We start from the raw sequence: 19,183 nt of genomic DNA on the forward strand, positions 1-19,183 counted from the left end.
AAGCTCAATGGACCCCTGGTGTCCAGGGATTGTAGTGGGGTTTGGTCTTACATGCCTGGAGCACCAGCCTGCCTGACATCAGTCACCCAGCCTCCAGCCCTGCTGGAGGTCACAGGCATCTAGCCACACCAAGGTCCCCACCACATGTCCCACTATTAGCATAAACTGTTGGCATGAACTAAGGCTGAGATACAGAGATGGTTCCGTGGGGCAGAATGTCCCCGGTGCAGACATGACGTCCAGGAGTTGCTGAAGTCCAGAATTCAAACACTCCAGAGCTGCTCAGGGGCTGTCTACCCCCAGGGGCTCACTTGGCCTGGACGCCCACACTAGAGGCCAGCTGCCCAGCCAGCGCCATCACCTCTCTGACCAAACTTTATAGGTGACACCACAAAAGGTGGAGAAATCAGGGAGGGAAGAAGAGTTGTGCCCGGATTGACACCCAACAGCGATGCTGCCAGTGTCGTAAATGTCCTCAGGACAGGAGCCCCTGCTCCCAGCTCTACAGGGACCTCCTTCTGGCTTGAGGTGTTGAGTCTGCTGGCCATCTGCAGCCCCCCAGGTCATTCGAGACTGCCCATGGCAGTGAAGGGATGGGCACAGGAATGTGTCCCCTCTGCTGTCAGGAGAGAGAGTGGGGACGAGGCCAGACTGGATTTGCCCCTGGAAGGAGGGGGCTGGGGCTCTGGAGGCAGCAACTCACGGGTTTATCGGACCCTTTTTCATGCATGGTTCCAAGACCTGGGGGTTCTGGAGGCTGGAAATCAGGCCAGAGCTGGTGTGCAGCTGCTGGCCCAGCCGCCAGGCCTTCCTCATTGCCTTTGTCCTGAGAGATGTCTGAAAAGCACAAGCAGGGGCGGTTGGTGGGCTCCTTGATGGGATAAACCTTCTCTCAGGATTTGATGTCCTTGAGCCTTGGGTACCAGCCACTGTGATGAGAGGCCCATGTGCAGCCAGGAGGGGGGAGGGGCCTGCAGTTCCTGCCAACCCAGGCAGGAGGCAGGAGGGAGGGAAGGCGCATTCAGGAAGGTCAAGGTCTGCCTACCTGGGCTTCTTCCCCATGTAGAGGGAGGTGACTCCAGTACTTCATGCTCCAGGCTCACAGCCTTTAGCAGGATTATTTTTTCCTTTGTCCTTTGCATATAGATAAGTGGCAAATGAAGCCTGGGTGCTCTCCTTGGCCCCCACTGGAGTCCCACTGCCGAGGCCCTGCCCACGTGAGCAAGGCCTCCCCCTGCTCCCCCCCACCCCCCACGCTCGTGCCCAGGCCAGTCTCCCTCCCTGGCTCTCTCCAGCTGATCTGGACCTGCTGGCCGCCAGCCCTGCTGTCCCTGAGGCCTCCATGGGGCCAGCGAGGTGGCTTCGCCTCCCTCCTGTGAGTGAGCTGTCCCCAACCTTGACATCCACACCAGATGCTGATGGGGTCTCTCCTGCTGAGCACAGTGTCCGCAGCCAGAGCCTGAGATGCAGAACTGTGAAGGCAGAGCAGGCTTCTCAGCCGCTGCCCCTGAGGGTGGAAGACAATGAGGAGGTCCTTCAGAAGGAAGGACATTTCCAATGGAGAATTCCATTATGGTAATTTCAAATTACCTTTATGAATTCAAGGGTTAAGTTTTCTTTTCTTTTTTTAAAATATTTTTTTTATTTTTGATGGACATTTTATTTATTTATTTTTATTAATATGTTGTGATGAGAATCAAACCCAGTGTCTCACACGTGCTAGGCAAGCACTCTGCCACTGAGCCCCAGCCCCAGCCCCAATGATTAAGTTTTCGACACATGGATTTCAAGGAGGCATATTCAAACCACAGTACTATCCCGGAGCATTTATGCTAGAAAAGTGGGGCTTTGGGGAAGCACCTTTTAACCTGTTCTAGTCCTGTCCCAACTCTCCAGTTCAGCATGGCCTTGACAAAGAGCAGCTGCATCCTCAGTGAGGCCCAGCAGGCACCTGGGAGCCCAGGGGCTTAGTACAGGCAAAGTCTCATCCCCAGGGAACTGTGTGTATTTCACCCATCTGTTGGCTCCCAGGTAGACGCCACCTGCAGGGCTGTATTTGTCTGGAGGCTCCCCTAATGCCAACTGCCTCTTCCTCAGTCTAGTTTACTGGGAAAAAACCTGAGTCACTGTTGAAAATCAAAGCCGCCTGAGGCTAACAGCTTGGGGCAAATTATACCTGAAGCAAAAGTTTAAAAGAAGTCAGTATGTCAGGTGCCACAATCTGATCCATTCCTGGGGATCTCAGAGGCCAGGCATGTGTGTGGAGCTATGTGCCTGCACAGGAAGACTGGGAGGCCCTAAACTTGTGCCTCTGGATGACCTTGAAGCCCTGTGCAAACAGCAAGTGAAGATTGGGGTCATGCACACCATGACCCTGAGAACACACTGAGTTACCCAAAAGATGGTACAATTGATTGGTTCCAGGAATTAAGTAAATCTCTGACCAGTCATTAGATGAACATTAACATGAGTAAAGAATTTGTAGGCCATGCTTTGCAAGGACAGAGGTGTTACAAAATTAGTTCAGAAAAGTCACTAAGCAAAATAGCAACTATAACAAGCAACAATAATAAACTCTGCACAAAGAAAATGACCTCATTTATACAAGTGCCATAGAACAGTATTTGAAATGTCCAATTTAAAAAAATATATTTTTAGTTGCAGTTGGACACAATACCTTTATCTTATTTATTTTTTTATACGTTGCTGAGGATCGAACCCAAGGCCTCACGTGCGCTAGGTGAACAGTCTACTGCTGAGCCACAATCCCAGTCCTGAAATGTCTAATTTTTAACAAAAAGGTTATGATAAAAAAAGATAATATGGCCTATGTATAGGAAAACGAGCCATTAATTATATGCCATTCTTTTTTTAAGATATATTTTTAGTTGTAGATGGGCACAACACCTTTATTTTATTTATTTATTTTTTAAAGAGAGAGAGAGAGAGAGAGAGAATTTTTAATATATTTTTTTTTCAGTTTTCAGCGGACACAACATCTTTGTTTGTACGTGGTGCTGAGGATCCAACCCAGGCCGCACGCATGCCAGGCGAGCGCGCTACCGCTTGAGCCACATCCCCAGCCCCATATTTTATTTATTTTTATGTGAGGCAAGCACTCTACTGTGGTAGTCAAGCCAAAGTGACTCCATTTTGTTCAGCAGCTCCATTTAGTGCCAAATAGAAAGGTCATGACTAGGGAAAGTTGTTCTTTTCCTTTTACTTTAGAAACCTTTAAGAACTGGAACTACCTAATGGGGCACTGTTTCTGTAACTAGGGTAACGGGGCTGTGTTTCTGTAACTGGGGTGACTGGGATCACTGTGATAGGTTAGGCTTCCCGCCGCCTGACTGCCCTCTCCCGCTTCTGTACCTGGCTGGCTTGCATTGGCTGGACCCCCCAACATCCTTTTTGCAGTTTTCAGGCTTATAAGGAGCGCCCTTGCAATTGTTCGGGGCTGATCAGGGGAACAGCTGTATGTTCCGGTCAGTCGCCACCGATGTGCTTCAGTAGAGGCTTGATTGGATTATACGTGCGTGGTCTGGAAGTCAGTTGATGAAACCCCAGGACGAAGCTTCAACTATAACATCTGGGGGCTCGTCCAGGATCCATTTCTTCCCTACCCTCACGCCAAATTTGCCTCCAATGAGGGGCCTTTGGACCTTGGCCCCGGAGAAGAGGGGGGCCCCTGAGAGACGTTCCTCAGCCTCACTGCGAGGGTGACCCCAATCCGTCCTAGGATGCTCCGAGAAGCCTCCTTCCGGCCTGTCAGACCTGGTGACTCGACTCCTCTGGGGACAAGGTCAGATTGGACCAGTCCTGAGATGTCATCGCTGTCTCCCTGGAGGCCTTCCTGTGGGGCCTCATCTGTTCTGTGCCCCCCTAGAGTTCTCCCTGTGTGACCTCACTGGTTCTGTGTCTGTCTTGCCGTGTGTTGTGCGTGGCAGTTTTGTTTTCATAACCTCTCTTCTTTCATCAGACTCCTCACTCCACCGACGTCATGGGACAAGGGCATTCTACAGAACTGGCCTCCCTGGGTTTGGTTTGTGTCTTTGTCAGTGTCTTTGTTTTTGTTTGTCCCCTTTGTGTTCTGTGTTGATTTCTACCTCAGTTTGTTTCTAGTGTTAAAAAAAAGGGTTAAAAAGGTTTGATTGTGCTCACTACAGCTTGCATTAAAATGTAAAGTGCTGCCAACAGGACTGAAAAACTGTCAGAAGTAAAAGCTAAAGGTGAAAAAAAGCCTTCTGGAGAGTGCCTTCATTTAGGAACTGGGCAGGTGGCCAGCAGGTAGATCCTGCCAGTTCCTCTGTAGAGGACAGAGTAAAACTAAAGTGCTTTATGAAATTATTCCTAAATTGTATAACAAAAAACATAATCTTCTCTAGGAATTTTGGCTTTTGTCTCTCAGTATGTACAAGCATGAATAACTCCCAACTATTAAAAATGGTGCAAAGATTTTTCAATGTCAGGCTAAAATTTGCTGGCCGCTATCCAAGAAACCAGAAAAACCAGTTTAGAATGGGACCCCAACCTGGGGGACTCTCCCAAGAAGACCAACGAAGCTGCCTGTTTGGGAAGTTCCTTCAGGAAGGAGTAAGGCCCTGTCATTTGTCTTTGTTCCCTTAACTCTTCAGCTTTGATGAGCAGGACCACCTCAGGAAGAAGGTCAGGAAGGCTTTTAAAATTCTATATTTGTTAAATTCATAATTTTGATCTGATATTCATAGGTTAATATGTTTTTCTGATTACACTCTGCTTTGTCCTAAGGCCAATTTACAAGGGTTAACTCTCAATCTAATAGGTTTTTTTAAAAAAATAACCAACAAGGCTTTTGTCTGTTTGCTTTGTGTGGGTGCACGGGTGTACTGTCCGTCCTCATGTACTGCCATGTCTACATACATTTGGTACCAAAAATTGACTTATGAGCTCATAAATTAAAATTTTTAAAAAATGGATCCAAATACCTTTGGTTAATATGATTTAAAAGGTTCAATTTAAATTGGGAAAATAAATAAAAGTACAAATACCTTTAAAGTTACTAATGCACAGTTTCGTTTCTAGGTTGTAGGTTGTGAAACAGTTGTTAATAAAATGTTAATGTCTGTAAAGTGTCTAATAGCTATTGTCTCTAGGATTTTTCTTCAACAGGAAAAAAATTACTAATGCTATTCAATAAACTTGTCTGATACCTTGCTTTTTTTTAATATTTGTTTTTTAGTTGTAGTTGGACACAATACCTTTATTTATTTATTTTTATGTGGTGCTGAGGATTGAACCCAGGGCCTTGCACTTTCTAGGCAAGCGCTCTACCACTGAGCCACAACCCCAGCCCAATACTTTGCTTTTTAAAAAAAATGTAAATTAGATCTGACATGTATAAAATTAATCATGGATGTGTTTGTTAGAGACATCTGACTGGTTTACAAAGTTAAATGCTAACTGTTAAATATGATATCAAGTACTCTTAACTCCTTAAAATCCATAAAGTAAAATACGTAAACATTGTTAACATTTTCATATATTGGTAAATTTAAAAAATTTTAAATTACCTTATGTTGTCACAAAAACAAGGTTACTAAAAGTTAAAAGTCCCAACAGGTATAATTCAAGAGTATATAATTCAAGGTTTCAACTACATTTCAATTAAAGTTCTGTAAATAACAAAATATTTCATCTTATTAAAATGGATTAATTTATCTAATTCAGAAATTTATAAAGGTTATTTCAAGGTATAAACAGAATCAATGGATTAAAAATTATTAAAAGGTTCTAAATATAAAAATATATTTAATATAAAAAATGTTTCCAGGTTTAAAAAAGTCTTTATGGGGTTAAAGTATAATTATAATACACCTAAGTAAACAATAAAAGGTCTAATTAAGTAATATAAATGTCTATAAACAAAGGAAAAATATTAAAAGGTTTATATATATCTAAGTTGGTTATACATGTAACACAAATAGTTAAAACTATTCAAGGTTGTTCCCTAAAGACACATATTAATGTATTGATATATTTATATGTTAAAATGACAAAAATTTCTAAAAATATTTATTACATTGTGTCTGTTAAGTTTTATTCTCTAGAGCAACTAATCTTAGCGAAATTAAGGTTTGTACATCTATGGTTAAACAGCAACTGTTATTTTAAAATATTGTTCTACATTACAGAGTCCAGATTTTTCTTTAAAGGCTAAACTTTGTTAATATTAAAAAAATCAATGAAATTGTAGTACATTACTCTTTTTACATATAAATGTGTTCATATCTTTCAGGTATACAAGTCCCTAAGGTAAAAGATTTAAAGGAACATTTTATCAAGCTGGTGTTCTCCAAACTAAATATAATGTCTGTAGTGGTAATTTTGTCTGTGATGGTAATTTTGTCTATAATGGTAATTTTAAACTTATAAGGATAACAGATTTTATTGGGGATTTATTTATATCATTTGATGTTTTGTAACCAAACCTTGTGTTATCTTTTACACTGGGATATATAAAATTTAAAAGATGAGAGCCTAATCTGTTTAAAGGTTAATATTATAAAACATTTTGCCACTTTTCCACACAAAAGGAAAGTTAAGAGCTCTCAGCCTTTCTTGATGCATGTTTTAAATGTATGTCATATTGTGTTAGCTAACATTCATACAGACTTAGGAAACAATATATATAAACTTTATAAAATGATATCTAAAAAAGGAGACAAAGGTCAGCTTCAGAATTAGCAAATTTTACCTAAGATTTGTGAAGAGCCCTGCCTTACCTGAGATAAAACTCTGCCTCCCACCTTACAACATGTCAGAATGACTTCAAAGTAGGCCAGACCTCGGTTGATTTAAAGTTCTATTCAAAGATTGATTTTATTGTAAAGATTACTATGATCTCAAATAGGAGATACAATGTATAACTCAACCAAGGTTCAATATTATATACAAGCTAAATATGTTTTTACTATTGTTAATTTCACTTTATATTTCCATTATAACTGATGCCTGTTTTACAGATGTAATACTTTAAAAACACACAACCTAAATTAATTTGAGATATTAAGCCATCATCTGTAGACAGATAGTAATTAAAAGGGATTGAATTAACTGTAAAGAGGCTGGGGTTATGGCTCAGCAGTAAAGTGCTTGCCTTGCATGTGTGAGGCACTGGGTTCGATCCTCAGCATCACATGAATAAATAAATAAAATAAAGATATTGTGTCATGTACAGTTTAAAACAAAAAATTATTAACATTAAAGTTAAAGCCCAGTACTCTTAGTTTAAGACTGACTTGCTGGATGTTTAAGGCCAAGGCTTAAAAATTAAAGTTAAAATAAAGAGGACAAGAAAACCAATATTTGCCTCTTGCCCTCTGAGTCAGCCTGAATCCAGGAAAAAGGGGAAGAGCTTTGCAACTCCAGGCCACATAACCTCCCGATAAGGCATATTGAGACCACTGGAGAACAGAAAGCCAATGAGTGTACATGCTGTAAAAGAGGAGTGTCATTGAAAAGGGGAGACATGCCTGATGCTTCCAAGGGAAGCCACATGGTCAGCAAGACCTTGACCCATCCAAACACAGATGTCACTAGCAGAGCTAAAATGCTGCTCATGAGTTCCCCAAGAGTATCTCCCAAGGGAACTCAGCTGACTCTTAACAATAGATAGGAACAAGGTCAGTTGACCAGCTTGATCTTAAACACCTAGCAAAAACAGTTAAAACCAAAGTACAGCCATTCCTGGACATTTAAAAAAAAAGTTATTTTAATGTAACAGAAGATGTTCGCTTGTGTTAGCACCCCCCAAAATAAGTAAGACTGGCGATAACAAAAGAGAGATTCTTAGGCAAAAGTGCCTGATAACTATCTATAGAAACTGCCAAAACAAGAAGTTTTTATCAGTTTAAGGCCTAGAGATTGTCCTAACTTCCTACACAGGTAGACTTGATCAATGTTTGCTAGTATAATTATCTAGCCCTAAATAACAAAAAGATCCTTACTGAACACAGAGGTCATGCCAATAAAGATATTTTATAAGAATCAGATGACATTACCTAACATAACTAAATGTTGTGTCTACATTCCTGATAACTCTGACAAGGTTAAAGATCTATGTTCCCTAAAAAGGGCCTTATTAGGCTTTATTAGGCCTTGTTATGGGGACAATTTCCCAGGCCTTCCACCTCCTGGTAAACAATTATGAATTTCTATCATTTTCATGATATTCATGGACAGGTTCCAGATGCTACAACTGCTATTTTGTATTAATCTTATTTCAATACTCATGTCTTTTTGTTTGGCTCATAGAAGGCCCAACCCCAGGTGAATTTACAACCTGTTCTTCCTGAACCAAATTATTACCATAAACTCCTTGACCCACTCAATTTCTAAAAGGGGACTCCAAACTTCTTGCCCCACTGTACATTGCCCCCTCTCAGCTCAAAGTAGCAAGAATGGTCATCCTCCTTTTTCCTTACAGCAGTAGGAAGTCCCTAACAAACATTAGAGGGGAAATTATGGTAAGTATAGATGTTCACCAATGTCTAGCTCAGGAAGATGTGCCTGGGGAATTAATCCCAAGATCACCCGGGTGATCTCCAAGAGAGAGACACTTACTTGCTTCTACAGCCCAACTTATAAGTGGGACAACTCCCCTTTTACCAAAAATTGTGCTTCCTGGGTCCACTTTGATCAACCACTAAGCCATACTTTCTTGTTCCTACTGAAGGAACTCAGTTTGCCTGCATGTCTGGACTAACTTCTTGCCTAAATCTCCCAACTGTCATTAACTCTGAACTATGTGTCACAACCCATCTTTTTCCTCAAACCTACTATTTTGATGGAGTAGAAGAAAGAAAACACCTGGACTTATTAGAAGGCCAAGGCCCACTGATTTACCAACACAGACGGGCTGCCTTCATTTTAGTTCCCCTCCTGGCTGGCTTGGGACTAGCTGGATCTACTGTTTTAGGAACTGCAGCTCTTATTCAGGCTCTGAAAATTTTAAGTCCCTTGGCTACCAAATAGACTTAGGAGAACTAGAAAGGTCAATTTCCAAACTAGAAGCTTCACTAGATTCTCTGGCAGAAATGGTCTTACAAAATAGACAGGGCCTAGATCTTCTCTTTTTAAAATAAGGAGGACTTTGTATGGCCCTAGGGGAAACTTGTTGTTTCTATACAAACCATTCTGGGATAATAAAAGACAGTTTGGCACTAGTGAGAAACAGGTTTTTTTTGTTTTGTTTAGGAAAAAAATACACGAGAAGTCTCAGGTAATTGGTTCCAAAACCTATTCTCATGGTCCCCTTGGTTGACTACCATCATCTCAGCCATAGCTTTGCCCTTAGTTCTTCTCTTGATTGCAATAACTGTAGGACTCTGCCTCTTAAAAAACTCTCCAAAATCATATACACAAGAGTGTAGGTGAGGTCCGATTATGGTCTTGTGAGCCCTGGATGGTCCCTTAGAAAAAAGGGAAGAAACTAAGGCATAAGGATGTGCAAGATTGACATCAAACCTACTAAAACCAGTGGGGAATGTGATAGTCAAGCCAAAGTGACTCCATTTTGTAAAACAACTGTGCCAAATAGAAAGATCATGACTGGGGAAAGTTGTTCTTTTCCTTTTACTACAGAAACCCTTAAGAACACGGAACTACCTAATGGGGCACTGTTTCTGTAACTAGGGTAATGGGGCTGTGTTTCTGTAACTGGGGTGACTGGGCTGTGATTGGTTAGGCTTCCCGCCACCTGACTGCCCTCTCCCGCTTCTGTACCTGGCTGGCTTGCATTGGCTGGACCCCCGAACATCCTTTTTGCAGTTTTCAGGCTTATAAGGAGCGCCCTTGTTATTGTTTGGGGCTGAACAGGGGAATAGCTTCATGTTCTGGTCAGTTGCCACTAGTGTGCTTCAGTAGAGGCTTGATTCAATTAAATGTGAGTGGTCTGGAAGTCAGTTTATGAAACCCCAGGACGATGCTTTAACTATAACACTACCACTGAGCTACAGCCCCAGCCCCGATATGCCATTCTTTTTATGGCTGAGTAATACTCCACTGTTTATCACATTTTCATTTGTCAAGAGCCATCCGTGGACTATATGTGGACCAAATCAGCATGGAAACCCACTGAATAGAAAATCTGCTATTTGGGAACTCCCAGTGGCAATCCCACTGGTCAGATCGCCCAGGTAAGTGTGAGTCCTACTCAGCTCTGCCAGGTCCCTCAGAGCATGGGAGATGGGGTGACCTACTGCAGCCACACAGCCCCTCTGAGAAGGGTGTAGCCTGCCAAGATGCCAGTCAACCTGTTGACTGCAAGGCCTCATGAAGCAGGACTCCACCCCGAAACCTCATCCCTGCCTTTGATGTGCCCCTTAAGTAAAACCACAGAACCATTTTCTAATTGTTCAGCTCCAGCTCCTGTGCAGGCTGGACCTAGCAATGCTCTGCATTTAAAACTATTTTTCTGACTTTGTCTTTTATTTCTTTACTAATTATTCCAGACTCTATTTTCTCAGGTAGCATATACCCTCTTGGGCAGGAAAATGTACCCTGGCAAGTCACTGACAGCCTCACGGTAACTCATTGTCTACCCACCGACAGCCATCTAGGTTGATCCTGTACTGTGGATGTGCAGTAATAAACCCGAGCAGGCAGGAATCCCTGCAACATGCTGATGGGCCACACTGGAGGCCTACTTTTAGTTTTCTGAGGACCCACCACACTGTTCTCCATAATGGCTCTACTGACTTAGGTTGCCACCAAGAGTGTGAGAGACTTCCCCTTTCTCCACATCCTTGCCAGCATTTCTTTTGTGTTTTGGATACCAGACATTTCGATGGGTTGAGATCATATGTCACTTTGGTATTGATTTCCTTCAAAGCCATAGTTTTTGAGCATTTTTCCATAAATTAATGAACCATTTGGATTTTTTAGGGCTATCATATCATTTGCCCATTTTTAAAAAAAATATTTATTTTTTAGTTGTATATGGACACAATACCTTTATTTTATTTATTTTTATGTGGTGCTGAGGCTCAAACCCAGTGCCTTGTGAGTGCTCTACCACCGAATGGTAGAGTGCTCTACCACTGAGCCACACCCCAGCCATCATTCACCCATTTTTAATCAGATTTTTCATTCCTATTCTGGATTTCTGGATATCAATCCTTTGTCGGATGAGTAGGTTGTAAGGTTTTTTTTTTCCTTTCTCATTTTGTAGGTTGCGTCTTCCCTCTGTTGATGGCTTCCTTGGATGTGCAGAAGCTTCTCAGTTTGATACAATCCCGTTGTTATATTCTCACCTTCTGATCTCTAGGTGCCAATGCATGTCCCCCTGGGCCCACAGAGCAAACAGGTGACAGCCACAGCAGGATACAGGAGCCCTGGCCACCGCCTCCTGTTCTACCTGCACCTCTGGCCATCTGGGCCAGGTGCAGGAGGCGGGCACGCAGGCCACTGCAGGCAAAGCATGGGGCCAACCAGCTGGAGTGCCCAGGGGCCACCATCCACTGCAGATGGTGCAGCCAGACCAGGCTTGGTGCTGCCACACTTGTGGCCAGGCCCTATCCTGCAAACCCCACAATGAGCACTGCAGGGCCTCCTCTCAGAGTCTCACACAGACCCGCCAAATTTGAGGTTCCATGAGGGCCCAAGGGGTGTTAGAAAAATACTCACACACTTGGAGATTTTGAAGATAAAGCTGGGGTCAGGTGGAGAAGCAGATCTAGAGTTAAGCCAGCAAGCTTTATTTATGTATGTCTCCTTAGGTTAAAGACTATGCAAGCATTATTCTTTGTACGCCGGAAAGTTACAGAACTAGAGACATCTATGCAGCTGTTCCACAGTTGAGTGTGCAATGTCAGGAGCTTTGCGGAGCGCTCAAGGGGCCCATTGTTTAAAGTTACTGTTAAGCAGACAGGCCGGGGCAGACGTGCTGGTGATGCTGATTGTCTAGGAGGACAGTTACTCTGTCCCCAGGAGCTGTGTACCTGGGGTCAAGGCCAAAGCTGATAAGACTCCTCCACAGAGCCTCCTCATGCAGGGCGTTGCCAGAGGAACTAGGCATCCTGTGTTCCCACCATCAGGCTCACCACAGTCATGAGGTCACCAGAGACCCAAATCTCAGTCACTGCTCTCCCATTCTCTGTCACCACTTTCCACATCTTTCCCTTTTTATTTTTTAAATGAAGACCTGCGGCCACAGCTAGCAGGGCAGAGCCGAGTCCTGCCTGGCTGTGATGAAGATTCCGGAAAACTTCCACCTGAGCAGAGTGCTGAGGCACTTGTGGTCCCCCTGGAGCTCACTCGTATGCCCAGAGGCCTCAGGGACTTGTAGTCTGCCCAAGTGACATTGATATCATAGCAAGTTGACCCCCTCATAGGCTGGGTTAGGAAATGTTTTCTACTCCTCAATTTTTCAGAAATTTTGAAAAGGGGCATCTCAGAACAAAGTGGCAATGACAAGACTGCTTTATTGAACATCAGAATAAATAACAGAAGAGAGATGAAGGAGATACACCACAGAGTGGCAGCAGAGAGACCCCATGAAAACGGAACCACTTGAAAAACGTCAACCAAACTGACCGACCATTTACCACAGGAGTAAGGAGAAAAAAGAAGACTCAGACCCGAAGGCGGGGACATTACTTATGGCTCCACAGAAATAGAGGATTGTGGGGAGCCATTCTCACACGTGACTGGGCAACTCCCGGACTGGGTGTGAGGCGCTCTGGCTAAACTGTGTCGGAGCTTTCCCGGCCCTCTCCTGGTGCGAGAGCCTGTCCGTGTGGGGGTGTGACTGACCACTGACCCTGGGGCCAATCACTGACCCTGACCTTGGAGTGCTGCCCCCCTCAACCTTCATTGGATGGAATTCTCCCCTGAATTTCTTGTTCCCCAATAAAAGGCCCCTCCCTGGCGTGCTCTCTCTCTCTCCTGCTAGCCCTGAGCAATCCCTGCTGCCCTACCGGGTGGTTCGAGGTGTGAGCCAGAGGGAGAGCCGTCTCGGACCTGGTCATAGAAAAAGGTAATTGAGTCTGTGTGTTTATTTCGATCTCACTAGCTAACTTTATGCCAAGAACCTCTTTAATGAAACCAGTGCGCTGGTCGCATGGTGGAAGAGGATGGAAGGAATTACGGGACAGAGCCTCGTGCCTGCAGCTGCCCACACCATGTGAAATGGACACTCCCAGAGACACACGGGCTACCAAGAGTAGAGCAGGAAGAACAAAAGCTGAGCAGGTTCTTAACTGCGAGAAGATTGAGTCAGCAATTGAAAATCTACCAACGAAGAACAGCTCAGGACTGTGCGGCTCCACTGGTGACCCTGCCCACTGTTTAGAGAACTGATGCAGAGCTGGGGCGTGACTCGCACGTGGGAGGCACTGGGTTCCATCCTCGGCACCACGTACAAATAAATAAATAAAGGGATTGTGCACACCTACAATTAAAATAGTGAACAAACAAAACTTATATAAATCCTTTTGAAAATTTCTGAAAAATTGAGGAGTAGGAAACATTTCCTAACCCAGCCTATGGGGGGTCAACTTCTATGATACCAATGTCACTCAAAAATGCTACAAGGAAAGAAAACTGCAGATCACTATCCCTTAGGAATATTGATTCAGAGAGCTTCAATAAAATTCTAGTGGGCAGAGGCTGTGGCTCAGTGGTAGAGCACCTCCTAGCAAGCTCCAGACACACTCAACACCTTAGCAAATTGATTTGTTCCTTTGTGGCACTACTAGGGACATGCTAGGAAAGTGCTCTGTCACTGAATCACATTCCCAGCTGCCTAGCAAACTGATTTTAATTATGTACCACAAAAGTATATGCTATAACAAATTGGATTTATTCCTGGGATTTATTCCACGTGAAAATTCATCATGGTAAACACACATGAACAGGCCGAAAGAGAAAATCCACATGATTATCAATGGGAAAAAATATCTGACAAGATTCCAAAAAGATTCATGATAAGAATATTCATCAAGCCAGACATGGTGGTGCATACCTATAACTGCATTTACTCAAGAGGCTGAAAGAGTGCTGGGGATGTGGCTCAGTGGCTAAGTGCCCCTGGGTTCAATCCCTGGTACAAAAGGGAGATTTAAAAAAAAAAAGGGGGGGGGGAATGATTCAGCAAAGTAGCAGGATAAAAAGAAGCGGGGGACGAGGACTGGCTTCAGACACGTGGCTGAGGACCCAACAGAGCCAGGGGCATCTCAGAACAAAGTGGCAGTGACAAGACTGGTTTATTGAACATCAGAGCCCCGTCTGGGGGCAGGGTTGGGGTCTGCACCTCCTCTAGCGGGGCTCAGCACACAGTTGATAGGGGGATGGGGTCACTATGGTACCAAACACACCATAGTCGCTGGGCCGGGCTTGTCCAGGGGGCACTGAGAAGCTAAAGCGCTGCAGGAGGCAGGTGAAGAAGAGGAAGAGCTCCATGCGGGCCAGGGGCTCCCCGAGGCACACACGGCGGCCTGTGAGGGGGACTCGGGCTCAGTCAGCCTGTCCCTGGCCTCCACCCCTCCAAGGAGCCCTGGGGAGGGACAGGGAGGCCCCACAGGCACCTGCTGAGAAAGGCATGAAGGCCTCCCGCTTCACAAAGTGGCCCTGGGCATCCAGGAAGTGTCCAGGGTGAAAGTGGAGGGGCTTCTCCCAGACGGTCTCATCCTTCAGCACAGACGACAGGTTGGTGATGAGCGTTGTCCCCTGGAGGAGATGCCTGCCATGAGCAGGGACTGGGAGGGGGATGTCAGGACCTGACCACTGAACCAGGCTGGTCAGACTCTAGTTGGTCCACACTGAACCCTTGGAAGTAACCCTCAGAGCCAAAGATTCTCAGCATCCTCGTGGACATGATGGCAGGGCCAGGTGACAAGGGCCCTGTTGACACCCATACTAACCTCTGTCCCCGAGCACTGCAGTTGCTACAACAATCTGAGGCACGTTTTAATCTACTTCCCCCAACAACCTGGGCTCTGTGGTTCTGCGCTGGCCTGGCGGCTTCTCTGCTTCCCAGACCCACTCAGGCTGGGCCAGGTGGAGCCAGGGGAACTGGGAGTCAGGGGAACTAGATGACAGTCCTCCTTCCCCTGGCAGTGTCCATGCTGGGGCCACTAGCTTATGGGTCACTTGGAGCTTGGGAAGAGGGCCCCAGGCCTACCTTGGGGATGAGGAAGCCCTGCAACTCAATGTCACGGGTTGTCAAGTGAGGCACAGCTAGAGGGACAAGGTCTCCAAAACGCTGCACCTCGTGAATCACAGCCATGGTGAAGGGCATGCGGGCCTGGTCCCCCATCTCTGGCTGTCGCACCTGCCCTATCACTTCATCAATCTCCTGTTGGACGCGGCCTAGACAGACAAGCAACCCCCCAGTATGTCAGCACCCAGGAGCCTGCACCCTTACCCTCTCCTGTCTCAGGGCTGTGTCCAGGTTAGCAGGATATCAGGCTTATTGGGGACTGGGTCAGCTTATGCTTGGAGACACAGATGTCCCACTTAAAATGAGGGGACCTTTTGTCTCCAACCTCTCCCTCCCCATCCCAGCTCACGCTGCACATCCGGGTGCAGGATCATGAGCAGGAGGGCCCAGGCCAGCGTGGTCGAGGTGGTCACCATCCCTGCGGTGAACAGGTCAAGCACCACGATGCGCAGGTTCTCATCATTGAAGCTGCTCTCAGGGTTCCCCTTGGCCTGTGCAGAGGCAGACACAGTGGGCTCAGGGGCCGAGGAAGAAAGTCACCAAATGACCTCCCAGTCTACACCCATCAGACCAGGTGCTGGGTCACTGGGCCCCATATTGCCCATTCTCGGGCCTCACAGGGCCCTCAGCCCACGTCCCCTAGCCCGTCTCAGGCAGCCCCACCTCACCTTCTCCACCTCTGCTAGGAAGGCGTCAGTCAGGTCTCGTGGTGGCTGGGCTGGGTCCCAGGTCATCCTGTGCTCCTCCAACAGCTCATCCACCATATCCATGAAGGCCTTCTGTGCACGGAAGACCCAGCCAGGCAGCCCTGGGATGCGCAGGAGCACTGGGACCACATTCAGCACCTGTGACAGCCACAGAGGGGACCTGGGTCCTTCCTGTACTCCTTACTCACCTGGATCACACTCAGGTCCCAGCCTCCTCCAGGGTGGACCCAGGCCTGCCTGTCCCACCCAGTAACCAGCTCCCTCCCCAGAGCCAGCCTCCAAGCTCTCTGCTGGCCTGGGCTGCCGGAAGGAGCAGCCCACCATGGGAATCTCCAGCTTGTGTGTTAGCTGGACAGCGGGCACGGGCTCATTTTCCTCTCCTGGAGCCCTCTGACCCTGGCCCACCTGTCCTGCTACTGTTTGAGATGTGCTCACCTCCGGGCCTTCTCTCTTACAGTGTCCTCTCCAGGATGCCCTCTCCCATCACTCCTGAATGCTAACCCTGCTCGGAATCTTGGTTGCACAGAATTGTCCCTGGATAGTCCCCTGAACTCCTCACCATGGGCACAAAGCCAGAATCCTCCTTCAGCATGTCCTCCAGAAGGTCCAGCATCTTGGCCAAGCGCTGGTCATCATACTTGAAGCGGCGGGCATAGATGAGGGAGGAGATCACGTTGCACATTGCTCTCTTCAGCAGGGACATGGGGCTAAAGGGGCATCCTGGGAGGGGGGCAGGCCAGTCAGAGTGTGGCCCCTGCCTCCCAGGCCTGCCCATCTCATCTCCTCTGTGTCCCTCAGCCCATCACCTACCGGCCTCGTTGGCAAAGGCTGTACAGAGGCAGCTGGCCTCCTCGGTCACCCACCGCTCCAGGGACTTCTTGCCCAGGCCAAAGTTGCGCATCGTCGAGACAGAGAAGCGCCGCTGCTCGCGCCAGGCAGGCCCATAACTTGCCAGGATCACCCCTGAGAATGGCAGGGACAGCTTCTAAGTCCGAACCTGTCCATACCCTTCTCCTTCCATGATGTCATAGGAGCCCTCTTCTACTCAGTTGGGACATATGCATCTCTGGCTTTTCTCTACCCAGGCCCGTGTTTCCACCCCTGAGTGGACACATGGGCCTGGATAGAGTGAAGTCACTCATCCCTATTTCCAGGTATCAGCCGCCCACACCAATCCATCCCCCAGTTTTCCATTTCTGTGGCTGCTGAAATTTGCCTTGAGACCGTGGTCCCAAGCCCAGGTGGTCATAGATGGACATCCACGGGCGGTCGGAGGTGTACTCGCTGTGGTTCACCAGCGCCTCCCGCACAGCGGCCAGCCCATTGAGCACAATGACAGGCTTCCAGGCCAGCTGCAGGCTGAACACGTCTCCAAAGCGGAACCTCATCTGTAGGCAAAAGGGCCACGTATTTGTCCAGCTGAACTCCCTGCTGGGCTGCAGACCTTCGCCTCACCACAAAAGACCCAGGGACTCTGCAGTGTGCCAACTCCGGGAAGAGACCTGGTATTGACATGTGGGAACATGGGGTTGGGAGTCACACCCTGTAAAGTGGACTAACTCAGTTCGGATCCAACTTTCTGGACGCAGCAACAAGGATCTTGCCAATCAGGATATTGTCAGTGGCGACCACTAGTGGCCCACTGTACAGAGCAGGAGACAGGGTCACAGAGGGGAGCAGTGAGGCGCAAGCCCCACAGCACAGAAAAGTTGAAGTGGTCTCTGTCGACCTGTGTCCACCTAAAGTTCCTGACTGTGTGCTGCTCAGGACCCTGGCCCCTCCCCATCCCCACGACTTTTCCCTCTGATGGAATCACAAGGGACTGGGGCCTACACAATTTATACCTGTCCACCTGGATCCCAAACCCAGTGCCAAGTCCAGTCCCAACTCCTGGCCTTTGTCCTCTCACACCTTTGCCCTTGGAAAGTTGAAAGTGTCCTCGAGCTCTGCCGTGCCCTCTCCCAGGACGCCTCTCAGCCTGCTTCCTTTCACTGCACAACTCCTGGTCCACCTTGGCTTCACTCTCAACCCATCTCTTTTTGTCCTGGGTTCCCTCCACTGTGATCCACCAGACACTCCCTGACCCTGGGTGTTGGAGGGTACTGGGGATTAATCCCAGGGGCACTTAACCACTGAGTTACATTCCCAGCCCTTTCTATTGTTTATTTTGATGTAAGCTCTCACTACATTGCTCAGTCTACCTGGAACTTGCAATCCTCCTGCCTCAGCTACTTGAGATGCTGGGATCACAGGTGTGCACCACCAAACCTGGCTCCTTTACCTTTTGGAAGGAGCTGGGCATGTTCTGGAAGTCAATCTGCAGCAGGTTGCCCAGCCCGGGCAATGGCAGAGGGCCTGGCGGGTAGCGTGCAGCCCAGCGTTGGCGCCGGTGCATCAGGTCCACCAGGAGCAGGAAGACGGCCACGGCCACACTCAGGGCCCACAGTGCGTCCCCGGTGAGCAGCCCCATGGCTGCCGTGCTGTCCACGAGCTCCTCTGGCACACCCGGCTCCCCTGGCCACTCCAGGTACCTGGGGCCAGGGAGGAGAGTCTTGTTACACCCTGGGCACTTGACTGCCTGGGCCCTTCCCTTATAAAGGAGCTGAGGCTGCCCTTCGCCCTCTGCCTGGAGCCAACACACTCTGTTGACTGTGCAGGCAGAGAGTGCAGGGAGGGGCCAGGGCAGGGGCAGCCTCCCAGGCCCTTGGCCCTCCTGCCCTCTCCAGGTGACACCCAGGGGAGGGCATGGAGATAGGGAATCGCCCCCGTCCCTGCACCTTACTCTCTGAAGGAGGCCCAGGCTCATCACAGCACCAAGGTGTGCCTTGAGTGCCCTCCGCACCTCACAGGGCCCCCTCTCTGACGTGGCCACGCCTGCCCCTGAGCACTGCCCCTCCTTCCTTGCCTCCCCTCCCTCTCCTCAGGGCCTTCAACTCACACTTGCCATGCACACCAGCCTGGGTCCTCCATGTGTGGTGGCATAGGAGAGTCTACAATCAGGGTCTCATCCTTTCTGCTGCCCCCATTATGGTCTGGATGTGAGGTGTCCCCAGAAGCTGACATGTGAGACAATGCAAGAAGGTTCTGAGTCTTAACCCAATCAGTGAATTATTCCCCCATATGGATTAATAGACTGGTAATTGAAGAGGCAGGGTGTGGCTGGAGGAGGTGGGAATCGGGGCACAGCTTTGGGGTGTACAGTTGTATCTGGGGAATGGAGACCTCCTTCTCTGCTTCTGGATCACCATGAGCTGCTTCCCTCAGTTCCAGTCTCCCG

At 47.5% G+C, this 19,183-nt stretch overlaps 1 protein-coding gene and 1 long non-coding RNA gene across 3 annotated transcripts; one reads left to right on the forward strand and one right to left on the reverse strand.

The window, feature by feature from the left end:
• Nucleotides 1–4,414: 4,414 nt before the first annotated feature.
• On the forward strand, nucleotides 4,415–13,024 carry LOC124082783 (uncharacterized). Its single transcript, XR_006848475.2, has 3 exons — nucleotides 4,415–4,665; nucleotides 10,069–10,175; nucleotides 11,210–13,024. It is a non-coding gene; the product is annotated as an uncharacterized LOC124082783 (long non-coding RNA).
• Nucleotides 13,025–13,819: 795 nt separating this feature from the next.
• LOC124082784 (cytochrome P450 2D17) lies at nucleotides 13,820–18,974 on the reverse strand. 2 transcript variants are annotated; one of them, XM_046429217.2, is made up of 10 exons: nucleotides 18,845–18,974; nucleotides 18,188–18,437; nucleotides 17,123–17,294; nucleotides 16,717–16,869; nucleotides 16,466–16,626; nucleotides 15,868–16,044; nucleotides 15,549–15,690; nucleotides 15,161–15,348; nucleotides 14,565–14,706; nucleotides 13,820–14,474 (listed from the first exon to the last, which is right to left on the reverse strand). In XM_046429217.2, the coding sequence occupies exons 1-10, from the start codon at nucleotides 18,967–18,969 to the stop codon at nucleotides 14,296–14,298; spliced, it is 1,689 nt and encodes a 562-aa protein (XP_046285173.1). In that variant the 5' UTR covers nucleotides 18,970–18,974; the 3' UTR covers nucleotides 13,820–14,295. The 2 variants fall into 2 exon arrangements, with proteins under 2 accessions (XP_046285173.1, XP_058430196.1); XM_058574213.1 differs by lacking the exon at nucleotides 18,845–18,974 and having other exon boundaries at nucleotides 16,466–16,622; nucleotides 16,714–16,869; nucleotides 17,113–17,294; nucleotides 18,188–18,514.
• Nucleotides 18,975–19,183: the final 209 nt, after the last annotated feature.

This window comes from Marmota monax, unplaced genomic scaffold (genome assembly GCF_021218885.2).
Source record: "Marmota monax isolate L192 unplaced genomic scaffold, Marmota_monax_Labrador192_F-V1.1 WCK01_AAM20220418_F8-fsc00051, whole genome shotgun sequence".
In the NCBI taxonomy this organism is placed as follows: Eukaryota; Metazoa; Chordata; class Mammalia; order Rodentia; family Sciuridae; genus Marmota; species Marmota monax.

What these genes read in the sequence shown, in the direction of transcription:
- LOC124082784 (XM_046429217.2), bottom strand. Translation starts at nt 18,969, where the DNA reads ATGTCAGCTTCTGGGGACACCTCACATCCAGACCATAATGGGGGCAGC. An exon ending in TGCCCAGCTCCTTCCAAAAG is followed by an intron (nt 17,295 to 18,187) that starts GTAAAGGAGCCA and finishes TTTTGCCTACAG; the next exon opens with ATGAGGTTCCGCTTTGGAGA. An exon ending in AGGGCTTCCTCATCCCCAAG is followed by an intron (nt 14,707 to 15,160) that starts GTAGGCCTGGGG and finishes CATCTCCTCCAG; the next exon opens with GGGACAACGCTCATCACCAA.